This window comes from Psammomys obesus, unplaced genomic scaffold (assembly GCF_907164565.1).
Source record: "Psammomys obesus unplaced genomic scaffold, mPsaObe1.curated_primary_1811, whole genome shotgun sequence".
In the NCBI taxonomy this organism is placed as follows: Eukaryota; Metazoa; Chordata; class Mammalia; order Rodentia; family Muridae; genus Psammomys; species Psammomys obesus.
In genome coordinates, this window is record NW_026585698.1 from 1150684 (window position 1) to 1168740 (window position 18057).

The 18057-nt window shown below is 49.9% G+C and overlaps 1 protein-coding gene across 2 annotated transcripts in view; it reads left to right on the forward strand.

Annotated features, from left to right (window-relative positions):
• Window positions 1–461: 461 nt before the first annotated feature.
• Window positions 462–18057, forward strand: part of Lrrc20 (leucine rich repeat containing 20) — an 88279-nt gene continuing 70683 nt past the window's right edge. For both annotated transcript variants that reach the window (XM_055598875.1, XM_055598876.1), the window contains exons 1-2: window positions 462–537; window positions 6006–6150. In XM_055598875.1, coding sequence (XP_055454850.1) covers window positions 6069–6150 — 82 coding nt within the window. In that variant the 5' untranslated portion in view covers window positions 462–537; window positions 6006–6068. The remainder of the gene's footprint in view (window positions 538–6005; window positions 6151–18057) is intronic.

Consider the following 18057-nt stretch of genomic DNA (forward strand, 5'->3'; position numbering starts at 1 on the left):
TTTTTCCATCGCAGAAGCGCTGTACTCAACAGTCTCTTCATCAGTCCTCACAATGACCCCGTGAGCAGATATTTATGGACTATAATTCCATGTGTACTGAGCTTTGGAGAGATGAAGTTACAGTGCAGCCTCAACTGGCGTTCCTTCGTGTTTGCCATAGTTCCCTGATCTGCCGAACTCGGCCTCATCTGGAGAAAACCCAGCCAGGAGCAGCATCCTAAAGATGAAGGTGCTGGCGCCCACTCGTAGCGCTCCGGGTCGGGTAGACTCTACACAAAGCGGTTCCTCCCTGGGGTTCCCGAGCGCGCAGGAGGAGCTGCACGCTGATTGGTTGCACAATGCCGAAGCTCGGGGTTTACCCCGCCCTGGCCCTCATCCTGGCATTGCAATTGGCCGAGCGGCCGTGCGCGCTGAGCTCGCTGTCCCTTTGGCTCCGCCCCTCAGCCCCGCCCCTTGGGTTCGGAACTTGCACCGGGTGCTGGCGGCCGCCGAGGGAGCTTGACTGCTCGGCGCCAGGCTCTAGGACGCATTGTCGCGGTAAGTGCTACTTCAGGCGGCCCACAGAATTCGCGCCGTGCAGAATAACGGTGGCCAGAGGCCGAGCGTGGCAGAGTTTGCGGGAGAGGGAAAAATAAGGTCCCGGGCTTGGTCGCGTCTCTTCCCCTCCCCCCGGTACACCTGGTAGCACTGAGCCGTGGCTCGGGCGGTGCCCGGGGGTCATGGACTAGCCGGCCCGAGAGATAGCTCGGGGGAGTGGTTAGAGCTCCCGGACAGCCCGGCTTCCGTTTCCCCGGGGAGTTGCCGGTGCCTACCGGGAAAGGCAGCTGCGCATGTCGCTCCGGGAGTGTGCCTCTCCACCCTTGTTAGTGTGGGACGCCCCCGGCCTCAGCGAATACCAGCCTCCCCTTCCAACCGCTTGCTTTATTTGCCCCAGTCCCTGCCTGTCAGGCCAGCTTGGGGCTGGACACGAGAAACCACTGGCTTGCGGGTATGGGGTTCGGGGGATCCTGTCCTTAGCTAGCTCCAACAGCTATGTGCAGGTCCAGTCTAAGGATGCTTACTCCGGGCTCCCCAAACCCCAAAGCTCAGAACCAGGCTCCGACGCGTCCCACTCTCACCCCAGCGGGCTCTCTCCCCGGGGTGGGAAAGTGGGTCAGCTCTGTCCTGGCCTCAAGTTGGCCTTTGGGACTGCTGGAGTGCGAAGTAGCGCTGTTGCCCCTTTTCTCGCCGCACGGCTCTTGGCCTTGGCAGGGTCCCGAAGCCCTACTGGAGCTGGCGGCGGGGCAGCTCTTGCACATGGCTCCGGAGGCTCTTGTTGCCCCGCGGAGCGCCTGCCAGGCTCTAAAGTTCCCAGTTGACCACAACAGTAACTAAATATAGGACCAGCTGGTGCGGCCGGAGTGTCGCAGTGGCTCCTTTGCATAGATCTCAGGGCTGCAGATAACGTGGTAGAGTTCTGGCCCTTAAGGGCTGGGTCAGAACCGTGGTCAAGGTTTAAGTACCCTAGGCCCCAGTTTGCAATCTAGACGGGACCAGTTTCTGATCTGGCACGGAAATTGCACAGTGCTCAAAATCATAGCGCTCTCAAAGCAGAATAGCACACCTGCCTTCAGTTTATTATATGCAAACTTCCGGTCTACTCTTGTTTGATCACCTATTTATTGATTGGTCATGCTTTAATGTGGGAAGCCCTTAAGGCTTGCAAAGCCCTTCCTCCGAAGTGGTTTATCGTCAGTTGGTTTTCATAATAGCTCCATTGAGGAAGGTGATGGCTATCCCACAACATTGAGAACTTTCCAGAATCATTCTTGGATTAGGTGTGCCCCTCAGAGGACAGCCTACTAGGAAGGCCTCCAGAGGTCTGGGATAAACAGACTGCAGGCCTTCTCTGTGGCTTAACTTTGTCTACCTGTTGCTGGCACCTGTGGTTCCTCCCTCTGGGGTCATGCCACAGGCCTCCATTCACCCCCACCCTGAGGCTGTACTGGCATATAACTGCCTCATTCTGTCTCCCAGTGGGAAGCTTATTCCATCAGGCATGCCTAACCCAGGGCCCAGGGGAGAGCTGTGAATGCAGTTTAAATATACATGTACGTGCCATGTTGCAATGTCAAAAGGTAGGGTTGCCTGTAGTCCGTACCCTGACTCTGCCTCTTTATTGTGTAATATGGATTTTATAGCTGGTGACCAAAAGATTTCAAATTTAAACATGTCCTGAGGCTGTGTTAGAAACTTGGGGGGGGGGGGGGGGTGAGTACTTAGGAAGGACTTATTTTGTCTGTCTAAGCACCTTGGGTTTGGAGTGATTTCTTCTTCTTCCTCCTTTTTTTCCTCAGGTTTTTCTTTTTTTCTTATTTTTCTCCTTTCTTTCTTCCTTTGTATTTTTGAGACAGGGTCTTGCTCTGTTGCCCAGGCTGACCTTGGACTCAAGATCTTCATGCTTCAACTTTCCTTGTACTGCAGTTATAGAAACGTGCCACTATGTCCAGTTTCCTTGAACCTTTCTGAGTCTCCCCACCCAGAGTCTGGGGTGAGTGGCACTGGTTGTACTGAAGTAGCTCTCACCCACATGGGTGGATGGCTCCTGTTTCTCCCTGAATCTTCGCTACCATCCTTATATGAAGGGTTGACCAGATTTCTGCCTCTGGGAGCCTAGAACCTAGACATGTGGGGCTGGCCTGGGGCCTGTGGTTTGTTCTGGTTCCAGAGGGATGCCTTGACTATTCAGATAGTGCTGATTGCATGCTTATTATGAATGGACTCAAATTGTTTATGTAGATGTGGGGGCAGCCCACAGCCCTGTCTTTTGTTTGACTTGGACAATTGTCTGTTCCTCTTTTTAAAACATTGAAAAGAAAAAAGAACAGCCATGTGTCCCATCCCATCCCTCCCATTCCCTGTCAGTACTGGGATTAAATGCAGGGCCAGGAGAAGGGCCTCAGTAAATGGCCCTTGAACTGACTTCTGTAGTCCTGACAGGTCTTGAACTTATGATTCTCTTGCTTCAGACTGCTGAGTTGCTGGGATTATAGGCCAGTGCCACCAGACCCAGCAAGAACAGCTGTGTTTTTCTCCCCAGCCTTTCTCTTCGAACTTCTTTTCGTAGAAATCCCTTCAGGTTTGTTGGCCACTAAATACAGTTGGATAGTTTTCTTGGTGGGGCCAAGAAAACTGGAGCCCAAGCCAGTCCCCTCAAATTTGTTTTGAGCCCTGCTACCCTATCTTGGCCCTTGTGCAGAATGTGCCCTGTTTTCCTAGAGAGGGGAAAGAAGATAGAACAGCAGGAAGAACCCCAGGTTAAGTATTAGGAGAGGCCTGGTGCTGGTGGTATATGCCTTTAATCCCAACACTTGGGAGGCAGAGGCAGGTGAATCTTTATGACAGCCTGAACTACAGAGAAAGTCCCAGGACAGCCAGGGCTACACAGAGAAACCCTGTCTTGGAAAAACCAAAGCAAACCAAGTAACCAAACTCAAGAACTAGAAGAGTTGGGGGGGGGGGCTGTGTTTCCTTTTGGCTTTTTGGCCTACCTTCTTGGCTCCTCAGTTTCCCTGTTTGTGAAGGGATTAATATAAATCCGCTTAGGGCCAGTGAGGTGGCTCAGTGGGTAGAAGCATTTGCTGCCAAACCTGATGAGCTGAGTTTGATCTGAGAACCTACAGCGGAGAGAACACTTTTGAAAATTACCTCTTACCTCTACATGTGCACCACAGCACTCTCTCGCCTGCATTCACACACACACACACACACATACACACGCACGCACGAAGTAAAATAAATTAAGACAAGGGAGTCACTTCAGTTTTGGCAGCACTAATTCAGGCCTAGGGGTTTGAGCTAAAAGGCTTCGTAGTGAAGGCGGGGGGGTCACACTTGCCACAGTCCTCCCTTTCCCCACTGTCACTCATTGGCCCATGTTATTCGGGCTGTTTAAGCATGTGTGAACCTAGGATCGTATTCGGGTTGGACTCTGCCTTAGCCATGTTGAAAGAGTTGTTGGACATGCATTCAGATCTGAAACTTGGATGGTGTGTTCCGACCCTCACTTAGCAGAGGTCCCTTGCCAAGCTTCTGTATTGCTGAGAATACGAAGAAGCATAGAGTCGATGTGCTCACAGAACAGTGGGGGGGGGGGGGGGCAGTGGGGATAGAGAGATGTCTGTTTTCTTGTGGGTTTTTTGAGACAGGGTCTCTTTATTATGTAGCTCTGATTGTCCTGGAACCCACCATGTGGACCAGAGTAGGCAGGCCTCAAACTCCCCAGAGCTGGAAATAGGTGTATGCTACCATGCCTGGCTAGAGAGAGACATTTTGAAGCTCACAGACAACCCAAGTGACTTGTGCTTAGTCATTAAGTACCATTGAATCTCAGAGGGAGGAGGGACACTTTGGGAGTGCAGTGATGGGAGGGGTGCTCATTCCTCAAAGAAGAGTTTCTGCTGAGGTGTTTGCTCAGAGTCCCGTGGGTCGCACACAGAAGACTCAGCGCTGGCGTCACACCTGCACAGGTCCTCCTGTGCCCTCTCAGCTGCCTTCTGTTGAGTGTTTATGAGTCCTGGGCTCAGAGTGAGGCAGGCTCCCGGGTTTTGCACAGTCACAGGCGCTCATCAAGAGAGGTGTTTCTGGGCTCAGTGTGGATGAGATCTCCTCCCACACTTTCCAGCGTGTTCAGTGGAAGAGCTGGATTTTTGACCCTTTCCATTGGGTGTGTTCTGGCTTTCCTGTGTCAGCTCTTGGTGGGATACTCATCCTAGCACCATTGATTGACCTCCTGGGCTTGAACTTACCTGCCCTGTTTGGCCAGCTCTGAACACTGTTGCCACGTCTTTCTGTCCTCCCGACTCTTCTGCTTCTGGGCCCTGACTAGGGTGGTTTGCTGGAGCTCCATTAGTGGCTGCTGAATTCAGGCCTAGGGACAGGGCCAGGAGCGATGAAGAAGAGGGCTTTTGATGTTGACTTTGAATTTCTTCCTTGGCATAGTACTGCTAGTGGTGATGGAGGTGATTTCTGTGAGGAGGTGATCACTGAGAGTGGAGCTACACGGATCTGATTATGGCTCACTTGCCTGGAGCTTATACCGGGTACCTAGCCGCTGTTTGTGCCTTGGTTTCTTTCTCTGTAATAACAAGGTCTTGGAGATACTTTTATGTCTTTTTCCATTTCCTTATTTATCTACTTATTTAGCTGAGGTCTCATGTAGCCCAAGCTGGCCTTGACTTTATTATGTAGCCAAGGATACCTTGAAATTCTAATCTGAAACTTCCCAGTACTGGAGTAACAGGCACGACCTACCATATCTAGTTTATTTGGTGCTGGTAATTGGACCCAGGTCCTCTGGAAGAGCAGCCTGTGTTCCTAAGTGCTGAGCCATTTCCATAGCCCTCACACTTCCTTAAACATCTTCTCCCCAGTGATCCAGTTTCCTCTTTGCAGATAAACTCCCGCAGCAAGCTGAAAATGAGGCCTGAGGGCCAACACAGTCACCTTGCCTCCATCTGGCATGCAGGGCCTTCCTAGAGACCATCCACCTGCAGACTCCAAGGTCCCTTTGCTTTGGCACCGCACTTCCCACTTTGTAGTGGGAACCTGGTTGATGGGGAATGGGGGTGGTGAGCAAGGCAGCTGGCCGCAGAACAGGCAGGTGGCTTTCCCCAGCAGTTAGCTGGACACGGACTCTTCTCCAACACCCTGCCCCACCTGTTGAGTCACAGGCCATCCGAGTCCTCACACCTGCCTGGCCATTGGTTCAAGCTCTGTGTGTGGTGAGGTCACACGTGTTGATCCTCTCAGGAAGGTGGTGATACCCAGCTGCCCTTACCCTCTGGGTGGCAGATCAGAGCAGCCCCTGCAAAGGGCAAGCTGGATGTAGCCTGGGCTCTGGAGGAGGTGAGTGGCCTGGGAAATTCCTTGTAGCTTCTTAATGGCCTGGGTCCCCAAGGAGGAGGGTTCTGGTCGTGGGCTCTTGGCTGGCAGGTGGGTGCCTCATAGCCCTGTGTCTTCGACAGGCACAGACCCCTTTGTGAGAAGCAGGCCGGCCTGGAGGCTGGGAGCAGAACACCCACGTCTGCATGCTGAGGAAGATGGGAGAGGCCGTGGCCAGAGTTGCGAGGAAGGTCAACGAGACAGTGGAAAGTGGCTCCGACACCCTGGGTAAGTGAGGCTTGTGAACTCAGAGATGGCACTTCAAGAGATAAAGGGGCATCGGGGTATAGCCAGGAGAGGACAAGTCCTCACGGAACTCTTACTGTAGTTGTGGTAGATGGGCTTTTTTTGTTTGTTTGTTTTGATTTATGTTTTTGTTCTTCAAGGCAGGGTTTCTCTGTGTAGCCTTGGCTGTCTTGGAACTAGGTCTGTAGACAGGCTGGCCTTGAACTCACAGAGATCTGCCTGCCTCTCCCAAGTGTTGGGATTAAAGCTGGTGTGTGCCACCACTGCCCAGCCTAGATTTTGTTCTTATTCTAGGTACTGGCCAAAGAAATTGGGAGACTGCTGAGCTGTGGATCCTGTCTGCTTGGACTTCAGTGGTGTGTGTGTTCCCTTGAACTGCCTCAGAACATCAAGCTTGAGACATGCTTGAGTGTCCCCACACCAGGCGCCCCTTGAGTGGCCAGCCTGTGTGGGCTTTTGGGTTCACCCAGCTGGAAGGCGCCGTCATGTTCCACTGTTGTGACATGCATTTTTAAAAATTTGAATTGATCATAGCATTTTAGCCTTTTACTTACCCTGAGACTCCAAGCATTTAAGCAAGCCATCCATTTAGTCGAGTTCTGCAATGTGAATGACAGGAGGAGCTAGGGAGACCAAACAGTTTTCTCTGTGTATGTGTGAGTTTGTGTGTGCCTATGTGAACATGAATGATTCATGTCTCTGTAGTACATGAGTATTGTATACATGATCTGTATACATGTGTTCTGTATACATGTGAGTGTGTATGTGTATGAATTCATAGGAGTATCGGTGTCATCAACGAGACATAGGGCATGTTGGAAACCCAGAGGCTAGCGCACAGCCCTGCCTCGGGAGTGGCAGTGCATATGGCGGAGGTGGGCTGTGGAGAGGAATTTTCCAGGCATACAGGGGGTTTGTGTGCACATGTCTGTGTCTGCATGAGTCCGTGTAACAAGGTAGCATTTTTGGTGGTGATTTATTGTTGGAGCAGAGACCGAGCCATGAGCTCCCTATCAGGTGTGTCTGGAATGCATGCTCTATGTCAGAGGGTGACAGTCCAGGGACTAGAGAGACAGTCAGCCTTCAGATACACTTGGTCACTGCCTCTTCCAGGAAGCCCTCAGTTTTACCCCATCCACCCTTCCTCCTTTGTAGCCACCCATTTGGCAGGAACGCTGTAATCTTTTCTTACTGAGTGTCTCTGGCTGGAGTGGAATGCTATGCTATGTGGACCAGAGTGTCTTCAAACACAGTGATGTTCCTGTCTCTGCCTCCTGAGTGCTTGTATTAAAGGCATGTGTGTCTGTACCACACGTAGTTGACCGTGTGGCCTTCTTTGCCTCTCCCTGAAACTCGTATGGCATTAGGCAGTGTGCTGGTCTGGGAAGAATTTGCTGAGCTGAGCCAAAGGATGAGAGAATGTCAGGAAGTGGAAATGTTCCTGCTGTTTTTGGAGGGAGCCTTAGGGACTGTAGCCTGTGGCCTGTGGCCCTCTGTAGTCTTATCCCAGTTTGGCTTTGGGTGGTTGGGTCCTGATGTGAATCCGCGCTCTGCCACCTACTAGCTTGGCATCTTAGCAGGTCACCTACCCTGTTAAGCTTTGATTTCTTCATCTAAAAAGTGGGCATGGTAATTGTGTCCTTCTCACAGGGTTGTTAAGGACAATTATATCTGTAACCTGCTTGACATGCAGGAAGCTCAATAATCAGCAGCTATTATTTGTAATTTTTTGCTCATTCGCAGAGATGGAGGTGGAGGCTAAGTCCTCATTGGCACAAACGAAACTCATGGGCGCCAATCATCCAGGGCACACGTGGCCCACTTCACATTCTCTCTGAGAGAGTCCACTTCAGTATCAGTGGGCATGTCTCTGTAAGGTAGCAGAGGTAGAGGGACCCAGGCAGCTTCTTCTCATCTAGATCCAGACCCTGTGAGCTGTAGTGACAGTGCTCAGGAGGGAGAGCCAGAAAGGGAGAACTGAACTCTGACCCCAGAAGCTTTTAGGTGGATGCGGCCGCTGTGAGGGGGCAGGAGGAAGGGACCGGATGAAGCTGCGTTGGGAGAAACCCCTGCTGATTTGGGGTTGTCTCTCCGACCTTTGTCTTGTCAAATCTGGAACTCCAAAGATCAGCAGTTGCTAAGACTTGTGTCCCAGTGGTCAGGTGGGACCCAGATGTCAGGGAGCAAGTGGGAGTGGGGACTGGGTGATGTGTGGGGGTTGGTGACAGTAGAACACAGCATGCCAACTTCTCCATCAGCTAGGATCCATACCCACTGAGGAGCCCAGCCAAGGCAGCCACCCTGCCGGACCACTGCAGTGCCTGGCAATAGAGCCCCTGCTGTGGGCACCAGAGCTGAGTCCCTCACTGTACCACACAGACTTGGAATAGGGTGGCAGCTGGTGATTGCCAGGATTCTGAGTGCGGCAAAACTTCAGTCAGTGTGGGAGAGGCCATGGAGGTCCTGCTAAAGCTGGAGACCTCCCCGTGGTGGGGATTGGGCCTTTTAAGTCAGGGTTCATCCCTTTAGTAACCATAGAAGCAAAATGTGAGTCCTGGCCACTGTGACATCCCCATAAGCCTGCCTTTTGGAAGGTGACCTGACCAGGCTCAAAACTAAAGGACCTGGACTTTAAGAAGTCTGCCCATAGCTGGGTGTGGAGGCACATACCTGTAATCCATAGCACTCAGGGAGGCAGAGGCAGGTGGATCTCTGTGAGTTCAAGGCCAGCCTGGTCTACAAAGTGAGTCCAGGATAGCCAAGGCAATGCAGAGAAACCTTATCTCAAAAACAAAAAAACAAAAAACAAAACAAAAGAACAAAAAGCCTGTACATATTGAGCATCTACTATCTGTGTGTCGCCTGTCTGAAAAACAAAAACAAAAAACAAACCAAGTCCTGGTTAGATGGCTCAGTCTGAAAAGATGTTCACCACCAAGTCTCAAGGATCCACACTTAGTCCTCAGAACCCACATGGTAGAAGGAAAGACCCAACTCCTACAGGTTGTCCTCGGACCTCTGTGTGGGTCCTGTGACACTTGGGTGCGCGCGCACACACACACACACAGAAGCCTATGATTTCAGAATATTTGAGGAATTTTTTTTCAGTGTAGAGGTAAAGAAAAAAAAGACAGATTTAAAAAAAAAAGTAGCTTTCCTCCTACCACACCCTTTTGCTGAAGGTAACACACTTCAAAACCCCGAGTTCTGCAGGGGTGTGGCCTCAGCTTGGTCACTAGACAGGCTCTGAGCTTGTCCTTCCACCCCAGGGTGCTGAAGTAGCAGTTCCCACCATTCTGTCTCCCAGTCTCTCTACTCACCAGGCACCCGTGAGAGCACTTTGCCAATCCTGACTCATTTAATTGTGAGAAATGATGTTAAAATCCTGTTGTAAAGACAGTGAAACAGACATGAGTATTTTTAAAGTGTTGTTTCTAAGCATTCTGATGCATGAAGATATCCATCCCACCCTTTGTAAGATTGCTTTTTTTTTTTTTTTCCAAATTTTGTGACAAGGCATCACTGTGTAGCCTTATTTTTTACATTGAGCACGCCAACCCCAAACTCATTATATAGCTGGGGCTAGCTTTGGCCTCATTGTATAGCCCAAGCTGGCCTTGAACTTTGGTGACCTTCCTACCTCAGCCTCCCAAGTGCTAGGAATACAAGCATATGTCATATCAGGTTGTGGGAGTTTTTATAGACAACTGGAGCTAGGCAGAGTGTACGGGTGACTGCTGGTGACCCAGATGAGCAGAGGTGAAATGACAGCTCATCCAGCCCTTCATGGTTAAGAGCCTGACGTGGCAGATACCCCAGCCCCCCTGTGGGGGTGCAGGAAATGATGAGGGCTGAGAACTGAGCAGTTGGAGGCTACCCTACCCTGGACTGTCTCCTCTCACATCTCAGACACACCACCGTGAGCCTGCCTTACTTGTGTGTGCCTATGTGTGGGTGTGTGCATGCAAATGTGCATTTCTTCAAAAGCCAGCAAAGACCCTCCAGAGCTGGAGTTAAAGACAATTGTCCTCTGAAAGAGCAGCAGGTACTCTGAGGCGCCAAGCCATCCTTGCAGCCCCTATCCCTAGCACTTTAATTTTTGTTTTGTGACAGAGTCTCATCGGGTTGTCTAGCCCGGTCCTGAACTTGCAACCACCCCTTCCGCTTCAGCCTCCCACGAGGCTGGGATTCCAAGCAGGCAAACCCACACACCTAGCTGAGCTTGGCTGCCTTTCTCAGCAGCCTGCCTGACGTGCGTCCTAGATCGTGAGAATCCGTACCCGGTTTCTTTCTCCCCCGTGTAGGATTACGTGGTGTGGCTGTATCTCCATGTGGGCTGGAGGACATGGGATGACTTCTAGGTTTCCCACATCACTAATGAGCACATCCTACTGTCATGTGCGAGTTAGTGCTGGGCTGCAAGTGTTAAGTGTGGTTTGATGATGGAATGGCCCTTCTCATGCCCAGAGCTCTTCTCTGGCACTTAGTACAGTTTTCAGTTTCGGGGTGAGACTGTATCTCTTGTTACTTTATTTACAGTTCTTTTTTGATGACAAATGATGTTGAAATCTTTTTATGTGCCTCTTCACCACCTGTCTATCTTTGATAAAATCTAGTGTTCTAAACTTTCACTGTTACCCATTTTAAATAAATGAGTTTTCTCATTAAATTTTGAAAATGCATTTATGTGTGTGTATACAGATATATTTGTTTTGTTTTGTTTTGTTTTTCCCTTAGAGATAGTCTCTCCCTATGTAGCCCTGGCTATTCTGGAACTCAAAGAGATGTGTTTGCTCCTGCCTATGAGAGCTAGAACTAAAGGCCTGCGCCACCCTGCCCAGATCTATAAATATATATTCTTTAAAAGTTATGTTTATTCTTTATTTATTTGTTGGGTGGTGCACATACTTTGTCATGGTGTTCATGTAGCGGTCAGAGAACAACTTTCAGGGTCAGTTCTCTCCATCCCCCAGGGATCCTGGGTTAGAATTCAGCTTGTCAGGCTTAGTGGTACATGCCTTTATCTGCTGAGCTCTCTTGCTGATGCCCAGGCTTTTATATATTCTGGATCCAAGTTCTGTTCCACTTTTTAATTTTTTTTTTTTTTTAAGTTTGAGATGGGTCTGGCTAAGTAGTCCAGGCTGGATTCCAACCCCTCCTGCTTTAGGCTCCTATTTGCTGGGGTCCTGTCTCATACCTAGCCAGATGTGGTTTGCTGATTCAGTTTCTAGGCTCCGCCTTTAAGCCTTCTAACAGTGTCTTTTGAGAAACAGATGTTTTTAATTTTGATGAGGTCTAGCCTCTCAATTTTTTTTCTTCTAGACAGCACTCTTGGTGGTGCTTATAAGATAATGTTGCCATACCCAAGCCTGCGCATTCTCCTCTTGGAACTTTCTGGGAGCTGGGCAAGTGTATGGGCTCATGAGCCCCTTGTCTGTGAACGTGCTAGGTTCTCATGACTGTGAATATGCAAGGTTCTCATGAGTAGGATGCTTTATGAGTCCCTTCTACCTTGACTTGCTAAGATCTAGGCAGGTTGGCTTCCTGGTGGGTCTCCGGATATGTATGGGCAGTCAAAGTGAGAAAATGGACGTGAGTTGGGAGAGGCCATACCCTAGCATGGGAGCTGTGAAGTAAGTAGATCAAGGCTGTGGAGAGAAGGGATAAGGCTGTTCCCTTCCCTTTTCCCAGGCTCAGCTTCTTAGTCATGATCTGCTACACTTACCGGCAGATGGCGCCATGTCACCAGCTGGCCTGGCTGTTGCTGCCTGTCAGTCCCACTCCCAGTGAGGAGTCATCTTCCCAGCCAGCTCACTTCCTGTATGTTTCCTTGTCTGACCTCTGTAGGGATCACATGATCTGGAAATGCCTTGCTTGCTTCATCCTCCCTCCCTTTCCTCCCTCCCTCCCTCCCTCCCTCCCTCCCTCCCTCCCTCTCTTCCTTCCTCCTTCCCTTCTTCCCTCCTTTCCTTCCTCTCTCTGTTTTGTTTTGAGATATGGTACCTGTCTATCTCAAGGAACTGTAGACTAACAAACACTAAGGCCAGAACTACCACCCAGCCAGGACAGAGGTAAACCGTTCCTGCTGTGCTCTTCCTTATCCTCATGTGTGCTGAGAGGGAGAGGGGAAGGGCAGTTGGGGAGCGGGGCTGCCTGGGTTTCCACACTAGACACTCCCGGAACAGCTAGTTCTTCTAAGCACACAGTCGATGCTCAGTATATTTGTTGGGAAAAGAGGCAGCCAGTATGAGTTTCCGATTCAGGGAGACTCAAACTAAGTGCATAGTAAATACTGACATTCCAGAAGGGGTTTCTGCTGGGCTGGGTCACTTAGAGGCAGAGGCGGGAGAATCTCTGTGGGTTTGAGGCCAGCCTCGTCTGCATAGGGAGTTCCTACAGTCCCTGGAGCAACCTGTGAGTTTAGGGGTTCTGTGGATCGCCGTAGTGTTTCTAGCCTGCTGAGTCCGCAGGGCCTGCCAGGTTTGGTCTTTCTGAGGACATGAGGGTAAGGTCGGCTCCCAAGGCATTGCTCTGACTCCCTTCTCTGCTCACTGAGAAAGCCAAAGCCTTTGTCCTGCTCTCCTGGCTCCTGCCTCTGATGGGGACTGTTGGCTGTGCACTGACCATCTGTCTGCTATGGAATCCCATGCTGCTCTTCCCAGGGACCCTGAGTTTCTGTGAAATGAGAGCCTCCTCCTGGCTCTGCCCCCACGTGATGTGATGCGGACGGGGTGTGAGAAGCTTTCTATCTCAACTGCCATTTCTAGACAGTCTCTCCATATTGCTGGGTTTGGGAAATCAAGCATGACCCTTCTTCTAGCCCTAGAGAGAGCTCTTCTCCCTCTGGAGCTTAGAAGTCTTGGAAGGAAAGCTCTGTATGCTGGAGCGGGCGTCCTCAGTTTTACACTGGTCACTTCTGAGCCGTTTCTCTGTAGTTCAGCTGCCCTGTACACGAAGTTTTTAGTACCCTCCCTGATCCCGACCCAGAGATTATAATGCCCTAGTCCGTCCAGGCTGCAGTGATAGAACACCACAGTGCAGGTGGCCTAAAAGCAGAGAAATACTGGGGAGAGGGCTCAGTGGGCAAAGTGCTTGCTGTGTAAGCATGAACCTGGATCCCCAAAACCCACACAAAGCTGGATGCTGTAGCAGAAGATGGCAGTAGAGGTAGAATGCCTAGGAGCTCGAAGGCCAGCTAACCAAGGGGGAAGGCGGGGACTGACTGGCAGGGCTTTCTCACCGGGGTGTCTGGAACCAATCTCAGCTCCTTTCCAAGAACAGTGTGCACTCTTAACTGCTGAGCTATCTCTCCAGACTCCTGTGCATGGATTTTTTTTTTAAGGTTTCTTGATTATTTATTAATTTGTGTGTGTATGTAAATGTATATGCAAGTATGTATTAGAATATATGCACGTGCAGGCCAAAAGAGGATACTGAGTGTGGGTGTTGGGATTCGAGCTGCATTCCTCATCACTATGCAACAAGCACTCTTAACCCGAGCGCTCTCTCCAGCCCTGTGTGCATGAATTTTTAACATGTGTATCTTTGCATTTGTCTCTTCACTGTTCAGAATCTTCCCTATGGTTGCTTGTAGCCAGCTTGTTCTGTACAACACTGTGTTATATTTCACTGCATACATGTGTCCCACACTGTTCATGGATTCAGGGCTGTCCAGCGGTCCTCATATGCATATAATTTTTGTAAGAGAGATTCAGACTGTAGACATCCTCTCTAGGTAGTTCAATTTAAAAAAAGAAAAAGAAATAAAAAGGAGAGGACATGACTGGTGGAGGAAAAAAGTTTATTATAGATACATAGGAGGGTATAGGCAGAGGCAGGGGCATCTATTTGGAAGAGTCCAGAGTGGACTTGACCTTGAGCCATGTGGGGAGTAGTGGGGAGGGGAAGGAAGAGGAGAGAGGGACAACAAAGTACAGCAGCCAGGAAACCCAAAAGAAAATAGACGGAAAAGACCAAGTAACCAAAATGGTTGGATTCTATAGGGAGGTGCAGTGTTGGTGGGGGAGTGGGAGGGGAGCCCAGCCTTTGGGCTAGAGAAGTTGCCATTCAGAAGGACCCTGTAACAGGTGGGGACTGAGGGGTACAGAGAGAACTGGGTGGCCAGCATCCATTTGTTATGTTAATAGGCACCTCAGCCATTTGTTACAGGGTTTGAAACCTGCCAGTAAGTAGTATGGGTCTTTAGGCTAGAAATCATTCAAGCTTGCTTGGGTACTGGCTAGTTGTAGGACTGGCAGACAGGTAGAGCCAGCAGGTGGGACATGTCCAGGGTACCTGTGGCCCTTTTCATCCCTCTTAGGATAGGCCTGTTGGTAGCAAGACGTATCCTGAGGCTTGGGCCTTAGCTCAACCCTGACCTTGCTAGGTGACCTTGGCAGTCTCTTCCTAACCCTGGCCTGACCTTGTATCAGTTATACAGGTGCTGAGGAGCCGCCAGCCCATTCTCCAAGATGCTTTGGACATGGACATTTTCAGGCCATGGGAGTTTGAGAAAAGCAGGCTTATGTGGGCTGCCTGTGGCTGCAGCTGCTGTCAATAAGCCTTCGAGGGTCATAGGCTGTGTGCCTGACAGGATGTGCCAGTATAGAGAGAACAGCGTAGGTGGAACCATGTAGGATGTGAGGGTATAACTTAGAAGCAAATAACTGGCTTGAAAAGGAAAATCAATAGATTCGGAAAAGCAGAACTCAGCTTTACCACCAGCAAATTGGCCTGGTGCCTGGGCCTGCTGTGCCAGCACAGGACCCAAGCTTAGGGCAGCTCTCATTTCAGAGGCTTGTGATTAACGTCATTGCTCCCTGGGGAGTACTGCACGGGTGTCAAGAGCAGCTGAGGCTTAACACTGTGAACACAAAGTGTTGTGTCCAGGCAGTGGGAGGCAGGAGAGGGCTGAGTAGCTTCGAGCAGACCTTGTTCTCTGTCTTTTGTATGTTGTTTCTTTGTGCCTATGTGGTCATGGGGCCTGCCTAGACCCCTCAGCCTCAGGCACACAGACCTGAGACAGAAAAGGAAGCCACTCTGGTAGGAGGCAGCTCCTGGGGTGGAGAGAGCATGTACTTGTTCTGAGGCAGTGCTTCTCAACCGTCCTGATGCTGCGACGACCCTTTAATACAGTTCCTCACGTTGTGGTGACCCCAACCATAACATTATTTTTTTGCTACTTCAGAACTGTAAATTTGCCACTGTTGTGAATTGTAATGTAAATATCTGATATGTAGGATATCTAATAGGTAACCCCTGTGAAAGTGTCATTCAACCCCAAGGGGTTGAGACTCACAGGTAGAGAACGGCTGTCTAAGGTCTAGCTGTGACCTTCACACCTGGAGGAATGCTTAAAACAGGCAGATGGTCAATAAAGCAGCAGCAGACGTGCTGGAATTTCACTCAGTTTGGAGAGGGTTTGCCTAGTAGTGTATGCCTGGTGGTGTGCTCTTGCAGTCCCCACCACTTGAGAATTGGAGGCAGGAAGATCAAAGTTCAAGGCCATCCTCAGCTACAAAGTAAGCTCAAGGCCAGCATGAAAAACATGAGATCCTCTCAAATACCAACAAGGGGCTGGAGAGATGGCTCAGTGGATTAGAGTGCTGGCTGCTTTTCCAGAGGACCAGGGTTCAATTATGAGCACCCTCATGGCAGCTCACAGCTGTCTGTAACTGCATTCCAGAGGTTCTGGTACCCTTACACAGACATACTTGCAGGCAAAACACCAATGCACACAAAATATAAATAAATAAACAAACAAAGAAGTAAGTAAGTAAGTAAGTAAATAAGTAAATAAATGGGGGGCTAGAGAGATGGCTCAGCAGTTAAGAGCACTGTCTTCTCTTCCCAGAAACCACATTCCCAGAAACTACGTGGTGGCTCACAACCATCTGTACTGGGATCTGGTGTCGTCTTCTGGCAAGCAGGTATACATGCAGATAGATCACTCATACACATAAAAAAAATCTTTTAAAAATGTATTTTAAAAATAACTTTAAAAAAAAAATAAAATGTATTTTAAAAACTAAAACCAACATTAACAAAAACCCACTAACAAAAACCAGGTTTCAGGCATGGTAGTACTTGCCTGTACTCCCAGCATCAAGGATGTGGAGATCATTTCAGGCTAGTTTAGGGTTTGTCTTAAAAACAAACCCTCTACCCCCTACCTCACCCAAACCCCAACCAGAAAGAAAACAAAATCAAAATCCGAGCACAAAAAGCAGCTTTGGCTAATCTGTGGGCCTTGGGTACTGATTCCCAAGGGTAGATGGTGGAAAACCAGACATTCCCCACCCTGTCCTCTGGCCCCAATCTCTTCCTCTCTGGCACAGTGTTTTGTGGCACTGAAAGAGCAGTTATGAGGCTGTTGGGGTCAGACAGGCCGGCTATGGAATTGCTGGGACAGAGAGTAGTCATCTGGAGGCCTAGGCTGCCCTAGTTCATGGCAGTGGTAAGGGAAACCTCAAAGCTCTGTGGCTGGGTCACAGGTCCCTGCCTATTTTGGACTTCTGGATCCTTTTGGAGCATTGAAAGCACTAGTGAAATATCCTCCTACATTCTGAGGGCTGAGGACCTCAGACTTCCAGACTTTCAGATTCTAGGAATGGAGGTCAGTGCTCCAAGGACCTTAGGCTTGTTGACCTGTTGCCTAGCCTGCTGACTCTGGCTCCCTGCCACATTGCCCAGTCAGAGGACTTGCCCTAGGACAGTGCCTGCACTGGAGAAATAAATAATGCCCCATTCACTTGCTCTCCTCCCCTCCATTCTCCCTCTTCTTGTCCTACCATGTGAAGATGGCGCAGTTGTGAGAGTTGGTCCCTCCCTGGGTTCTCTCACAGGAAGCAGGGTGGTCCTTCTACAGCAAGGACACTAAGGCCCAGATGTGGATTGTGGAAATGGTGCAATCAGTGGAGACAGGGCACCAGATGGAGAGGTGGTCCTTGCAGAGGAGGAAGTGAATTTGGTTAGCATGTGCACACGCAGGACTGTGGCTGTGCATCTGCACTATGGCCTTTGCGTGGAAGCTGCTGAACCTTAAAGGGTGAGTCAGAGCCAGGTGCAGGCAGCTCCTCTCCCCCAGGCAGGGATGTTTGTGAGTAATGGTGGTAGAGCCCTGACAGGAAGGGCAGGGCCACAGAGAAGGGTAGAGGAGCCAATTAGGAGGTGAGATGGTATAGCCACTGTAAATCATTTGTGCAGCGAGGTCCCATCTTACACAGGGCCAGGATCTAAAGGGCCAAAAGATGGAAAAGTCACTTAGAATCAAAATGACCTGTAAATAAGAACACACATCTACTTACTGTCCTCAGTGGCCAAGCTGGTGTACCTGAGGGACAAACCTCACATTTTATCCTCACCAGCTCTGTGATCTGATTAACCTTAAAAGGCTCTGGTTAAGCCTCCAACTCCTTCTGAGCTGAGAAGAGTGTTTGGATCACAGGCTTGCACCACTCTGTTCAGTTTGATTTCATGTATCCTAGGTGAACTCTGCCAACTGGGCTACAGTCCAGCCCCTAATTCTCTGTTACAGATGAGGAAACTAAGGCATAGGGGCACTGTGCAACTTCCCTAGGCCATACCTCCCAAGGGTGTGTGTGTGTGTGTGTGTGTGTGTGTGTGTGTGTGTGTGTATGTGTGTAGGGGGATTTAAACCCAGCTAGGAGTATGCTCCAGGGTGGAGCACACATTCTTACCTCTGAGGACTGTTCATCCTGTGTTTGGGAGCATCTGAGGTTTCAGGTTTGTGGCCAGTAGGTCCATGTTGTAAAGAAATATGTATCTTCAGTGTCAGAATCACGTACTGTCTCTGAAATTGGTTAAATGAGTTCGTGAGCTGCCTCTGCTGTCCCTGATCTGGGTGGTGATAGAGGTCCCTGGTGGCCT